General features: G+C 39.5%; 1 protein-coding gene across 7 annotated transcripts in view; it reads right to left on the reverse strand.

Annotated features, from left to right (window-relative positions):
* Positions 1–6,876, reverse strand: part of phf14 (PHD finger protein 14) — a 127,301-nt gene that overhangs the window by 100,858 nt on the left and 19,567 nt on the right. For all 7 annotated transcript variants that reach the window (XM_020621423.1, XM_020621422.1, XM_020621424.1 and 4 more), the window contains exons 4-6: positions 5,437–5,569; positions 1,089–1,248; positions 182–293 (exon numbers count right to left, since the gene is read on the reverse strand). In XM_020621423.1, coding sequence (XP_020477079.1) covers positions 182–293; positions 1,089–1,248; positions 5,437–5,569 — 405 coding nt within the window. The remainder of the gene's footprint in view (positions 1–181; positions 294–1,088; positions 1,249–5,436; positions 5,570–6,876) is intronic.

Consider the following 6,876-nt stretch of genomic DNA (forward strand, 5'->3'; position numbering starts at 1 on the left):
GATGACAAAACACAGATCAGTAATAAGGAGATGAAGTGATATACTTGTATACATTATACACCCATACACTAATGAAAAAGAACATCTAAAGCTGGCTTATGTAGCAAGTCAAACATATCTGTAAGACCTAAATCATCTGGATGATACAGTCCTACCATCAGTATGTGAAAAAAGTGCTTGCCTTGGCCCCATATTTTGAATAATTCATCTCTGTGAGTGTCACTGGTCGTAGTTTATCAATGTCTCCGAATGCTACTCCAGGAACGTAAAGTGCACAAACCACATGCACCCATCTGAAAACAAGGAGGAACAAAATCAAATTAGCTGATATATTGGTTTGTTGAAGAAAAACAGCACAACTATAACACATTAGTATGAGCATCATTCCCTGAAAGTGTTTCAAGATGAAAAATTGATTTCACTGATTGTTTTATCGATTTCAACATGTTGACTTCTATGGCAGTGGTTATTTTTTGCATTTAGTGTAATGAATTCCTGCAGACATAAAGCAACGTAATATCATAAAATTGGGCGCAGTGAGTGTCTCAGGCACTTCAAAAAGAAATGTATTCATAGATTTATGTAACCCCAGACACTTGCAACAGTTTGGTGTGACACAGTTTCACATGTGGACTTTAGGGAAGAGAATCAGAAGTCCAATATAAAGATATCCATCTCTAGCAAGCAACGGCTTCACAGTTTAATTTGCTGTGTTTTTCATGCTCTAGTGAAGTAGTAAATTCGGGTGCAGCCTGGCTGAGGAGCACTATCAGCGATAACGTGGCTGAAGTCTCCATGCTTCACATAGCACACTCTTTTCTCTCAGTCATTTTCTGCCTCTATCTCTTCTACTCCCTCCATCCTGCTCTCGCTCATTCCTTTCCCAGTTCTCTCCCTCTCCCTCCTTCTTAATCCAACCTCCTTTTCTTCTCAGCACTGAATATACGTACAATTTAGATAGCCTGTGGCTGCCTGCAGCATTTTGACCAGCTAAGATCATTAGGGAATATTTGTTTCTGAACATGTTCCATTTACTGCCTCTCATAAATGGTAAGTGACCACCAGTTCAGCGTGGCGCTGTATCCCACCTCCCAGCATCTGTCTCTTTGAAGATGCCATCCTGGTTGGGGCAGAGCTCACAGCTGGGAGTCACTCCATTCTTGCAGGCATCACAAAACCAAGGTTCTGTTGAATTCTCCGAGGCCGAGCTCATGATTGAGTCGCTTTCACCATCCACACCATAACACCCTGGAAACACCAAAATTGACTGCTAGTATGGCAATATCAAAGACATTGTTCATTAAAGATAAGTCATCCTATTTTCCATGTCACTGCCTCTCATGAAGGGCTGTGAACATCACAGTTTGTCACTACCCTCCAAGAAGCAGAAGATATACAGGTCAATTACTGTTAATACCTTCTAGTCTCCAGTGAGGCACAATAATGATGAAAAAAGTATACAAAATATGGAGGCGGTGTGATATGCAAAGGTTTGAAATTAAAAGCAAATGAAAAATAAAAACCAAATGAGTGAACGAAAGATGTGTAACACATGACTTCATATCAAGGAATTAAAAGCTGGATCTAAAGAAAAAATCTGTTTTTGCTTTGCTATGCGTACACCTGGCAGCGCAACAAGATTATGGTCTACAGTGTATGATACACTGTAGTTATAGTTTCTAATTTAACTAATTAGATTCATACAACAAATATCAACTGAAATTTACACAAAGTATATATACAGGCTGGGTTATGTTTTAAATTTTCTCTACCAGAGGTTAGCAACCTCTGTATTTTTGAAAAGATGTGGAAGTCCAATAAATGTCAACCTAAATACATGCAAAAGAATTGTTTATTATTGTGGCTGATTGGTCCACTTTATTTCATTACTGCTCATGAGAGACTATTCCATGCAATGGCTGCAGTGTTTCATTTACTGCAGCAGTGAGCTGTGGTCAGAGTGGAAGGTTTCCAGTGGAAAATTGCTTTGGTGGATGTGTGTTACTACCACCACTTTCAAAAATTAATAAGATAAAACAAGCAGCCCAATCAGCCAGTCACATTTCTCTCAGTCCCCACATCAACTACAGAATAGCACAGCAGTATTACAATTTTCATACAACTCACCCAAAATCACACATTAGAAAACCAGACAACAATGACTACATCTTGAATAAGCTAAGACAAAAGAAGCTACAAAAACAGTTATCAGTTTCAAAAAAGCCAACCTGTGCTAAGAACAAAAACAAGTAGAAAAATAATCATTCACCAATTAATTTACAATAGCCTTGAGTTTATTGAGTGATACCAAGTTCATTAATCTAATTTCCCTCTGAAAAATTCCACGTGGCTAGAACATCCCATACATATCCAAATGATAGGCACAGACAGCTGGTACGTGAGATTATAACTGGGAGATGAGCTCTGATTTGGAGCTTACACACAGAGCAACTCCGTAATGCACAAGTATAAATCTAGCCTTGTCACTTAGAACAGCTTACAAAAGACAAGTAAACAAAGTTTGTTTTTATTACTAGCATGTAGTAGAATTATCGTAACATAACGGATGAGTTATCAAAGGAGATGCAAAGACACTACATGGACTGGCCTCTTACTTTGTTGGCCTGCTTTGCTCTTCATTGCTACCAGACACTGATGTCATGAGAGCTTTTTTTGGACAGCTTCAAAAATTTAAGGACCACACCGGACAACACTGTTTTGTAACACATATTCAATTGATTCAAATAACAGTGTCACTATAGTTTACTGTACTCTATAATAATATCTGTTGTTACCAATGTGGTTGCCTGTTGTAACTTTGGGATCTCTCACTCTGTCAATCTTTTGTGAAACTGCAGCACCATAAATCGAGCATTTGATTAAAAAAAAAAAAAGTAGCCCGAGAGAAACAAGAACAAGCTAAGCAAAAGCATTTTAATATTGTCCTCTTAATTTTCTGAGGTTGCCTAAACAATTACTTGGCTGATGTGGTTTCTATGGTAGCTATTACAACAGGAAAACGTGCTCTTCACTACCAATGAGGGCAGCAATCAGTACTCTGCCTCCTTTGGGGAGATAACACTCTAACTTCTAATTCAGTCAACCAGCCTTCAGGCTTTTTGAGCAGTGGGAAAGACTCACAAATCAAAAGCTCAATGTTATGCATGCCCGTCACTGTGAGCCACATCGGGGAGGCGGGCAGCCTATCAAAAGCAAACACAGGAGTAGGCAGAGTTGTTTATTCAGCTCTACACTTTGTTTGGTGGGTGCATGTCATTTCTGATTGAGAGACCTTTTGCTGTGTGTCACGGTGAATCACTAATTTTGAACTCCTCTCTTCAGAGACTAGGAGAAGCATATATCAGTTATACCAACATTTGGTTACTTCTTGAATCAACTCCAAGGCAACATAAACAAGCTAGTTACTCCACTAGGGCAATGAAGGCCCAGTTGGATTCCACCCTGACCTTCAAAACAGAAGATGTACTTAGAATCTACTGCCCAAGATGTGGTGATAACTGCTACCTACTTCTAACCTCAACCTTCCTAAATTGCACATGGCAAGGACAGGAAATTATCTTTCATATACTGTAGGTCCACCCAACTTTTATTTTCTTAAAGAAGGGTATTACTGGAATACCTCTGTCACCAGTTGGATGCTTCATCTTCACTGACTGAGCTTTGAACCACGGAACTGAGGGTTGTTAATGACCACTATGATGTCTTAACTGACTTACAGCTGAACTGTGGCACAAATCTTCTGTGTTCCTTTTGAACTAAGATACAAAGCTCAGACCGTTAAGCCATGGGTTGCTGGCTAATATGAGGTAAGATAACAAAAAAGTGATGACTACCGGATAGCTCCATAATCCCTGAAGGAAAGATTATCCTCATCAGAGCTTAGCAGGTAAAAAGAAGGTGAGTTAGTCAGCTGAAGTACTTTTAACTATATTGACATTTAACAGAAAAAAACTGTTTATCTTTAACAAAAGCTCACAAACTACACATGGATGCATCCAGAAGTAATAATATAAAGTGATGTGCACATCAAGACAAAAGAATAAAAGTGATGTAGGGGGGTTGTTTGTCCATGGGATGAAAGGAAAAGGTGATGAGAACCTCACAAGAGCAAACCAGCTATCCGTTATTCCGAAAGCACAATGACAGCTCACATTTTCAACTTGGCTGCAAATAATACAATCAGAAGACATAACAAAAATAGATGAATAAATGAGTGAAGAAATGTAATGTAATGAATGCAGATGCTTGGTCACTGAATGGTTTGACGAGGATGAAAATGATGAAGATGAATAAAATAGAAGGTGAATTGTGCCTGGGGTTTATGTCATCAGATCCCAACCCAACTGGAAGCATATGTAAGACAGGGCTCTCAGTCACCATTACAAAAACACCAAATGAATTTCATTGTCATCATCCCTTAAATAGAGTTTTAGGTAGATAATCTATGACAAGGAGAACAAAAGCTGTTCTAGAGGTTTGTGGGGAAACAGCATCTTATTAGCCACTTTATGCAGAATTTTCCATTTTAGTCACCCATCTACAGATCTATATTTACAACAGAGCAGAAGCAATTACTCAGTTAAATGATTAGTCACTTTGAAGACAGTTCATCTGCACCACTTATAACACATACAGATTTTTAAGCATTTTAAATATGAAGAGTTAATAGCTTCTAATAACAATAACTGATAATAATAACAATAAAATATACAATTTCTTAGCACCCAAGGACACATTAGAGCTATGGTTCCTGTGGTCCACACGCCTGTAATGTCTGGATTATCTCCACAATATGTGTGAAAGTGTGTTTTCAACTGCACCTCACTAAGGTTTTGCGATAAATCAGCCCAGGATATTTCCCCAGAGTGCTCTCTCCTTATGGTGAAGACACAGTCAAAGAGAATAAATCATGCACCATCATCTCCACCACTTCTCGCCCATCGCTATGGGTGTGTTGACGCAGGGTGACACAGTGTTCTTATATTTAATAGAAAATGTGTATATTGTAGTCCAAGGGTTTTCAACCACTGTTAGTTCTGTGTAGTTCACTCATCACTTTATCTGACCATTTCATAAACTAAAGTTTTGCACTCTGCACCAAACATCATCATCAAAGTACGTGTCCCAAACAAGAAAACGTGAGCATATAAACATCGGTCATAAAATGCGCTACCGCAATAATTTTCCACATTGTCTGCTTGTTTGCTAATCTCTCACAAAAGGACTCACTTATCCCGATCTGTTCATTTTTGAGACTTGGGATCTTAACAGCTGTTGCTGAAGAGCATAATTTTTATGAAGTAATTGTGACAAATACTGTACATGGACTTTTTCCTGACTGATTTTAAGCATAAATATTTTTTCTACATATGTCCACACATTGATAGATTGGAATAACTTTGCAGCTTACTATACCTTCATGCACAGTCACCCCACAGTTATCACACTGGATGATCTCATCTGCATCCTCACTGTTGTCTCCCAGACAGACGCAGCAGATGAGGATGTGCTGAGTGCTCCAGTTCTGGGACCGGTCCAGCAAGGCATCCTGGGTAATCAGAAAACAGACCTACAGTAAAACCACTTATCAACAAGCCATCCCTTTGATCTGACCACAGGTCAAGTAACTGACAGTTACTTGACCCCACGATCAGACAGGTGAGATAAGGCGCCAGTTTGATCCTGGATTTACTATTGTACTGTTAGATATTAGTAAGTCAGTTAGATAATCATTAGACATTAATGTGTTAGTAATGCAATTTAGTAAGATTTAAAGTCTGCTCTAGTTTGTTTTGTTTCAAGGTTAGCAGATAGAATGTTGATTCTGAAAAGTGCCCCATAACACTAATTCCTTTCCTGTATTAATCTTGTGTTAGAATATTATGTCTGAATAAATGAATGAATGCCTTAGCTACACACCATGTGACAACATACACACACACTGAGAGTCTTCATTTTGTTATGACTAGGTAGAAACACAGCTGCTCCAAGCATGTGGAGCACTAGATAAGAGATGGAGACTTCGGACTGACTTCATCTGGGTAAGGGGTTAGCCCAAAACTTATAAATGTATTAGGCTCTGTGTGACCAGGGGCTCCACTTTCCAGCAGCCGGTGTGTGCCTCTGGAAAGGGGAGCAACCCGGGTTGGGTTTGTAATTTTTACTTGTGGTTAAAATAAATCAGCACTAAATGAAGAAAGACAGACTCCTTCGTTATTCAGAGCTGTCCAATTAAAAAACTGGGGTATTACAGTACTGTGCAGTTTATATTGTAATCTCACTCTCTGTTGGCTACTTTCGAGGATGATTCTTGCCACAGTGAATTCCCCAAAATGAGAAATCTCCATAGATGGGTGTCAGGGAGGGATAGGGTTGGATAACAATGGGACCTGAGAGGCATGAATTGCCATGACCCCTTCATTTAAATACACATGATTTATCTCCAGCCTCTGGCAAGCAGCTGTGCTGTATGTACCTCTCTACATCTCCAAACTCTTTCATTTGGTTTTGTTTCCTTTCATTTAATAGGTCAGAGATGTTGGTCATTGTGTGGAAAGTTGGTCTGGGAAGATGTTGATGAGAGAGAGCCATCCGAACTGAATTGGCTTCTCTGCACTGGTTACCAGTGCATCTTAGAATTCATTTTAAGATTCTTTTATTTGTATATAAGGCTGTGAATGGACTGGCACCACCTTACGTGTAAGAGCTACTGCACCCCTATTGTCCTTTGCGACACCTCAGATCAGCTGATCAGCTGCTCTTGGAGGTTCCGCAAACGAGGCGAAGACTTGGGGGGGACAGAGCGTTTGCGGCGGGGGCCCCTAAACTGTGGAATGCATTGCCTCTCCACATTAG

The sequence above is a fragment of the Monopterus albus genome, unplaced genomic scaffold (genome assembly GCF_001952655.1).
Source record: "Monopterus albus unplaced genomic scaffold, M_albus_1.0 scaffold259.1, whole genome shotgun sequence".
NCBI classification, from domain to species: Eukaryota; Metazoa; Chordata; class Actinopteri; order Synbranchiformes; family Synbranchidae; genus Monopterus; species Monopterus albus.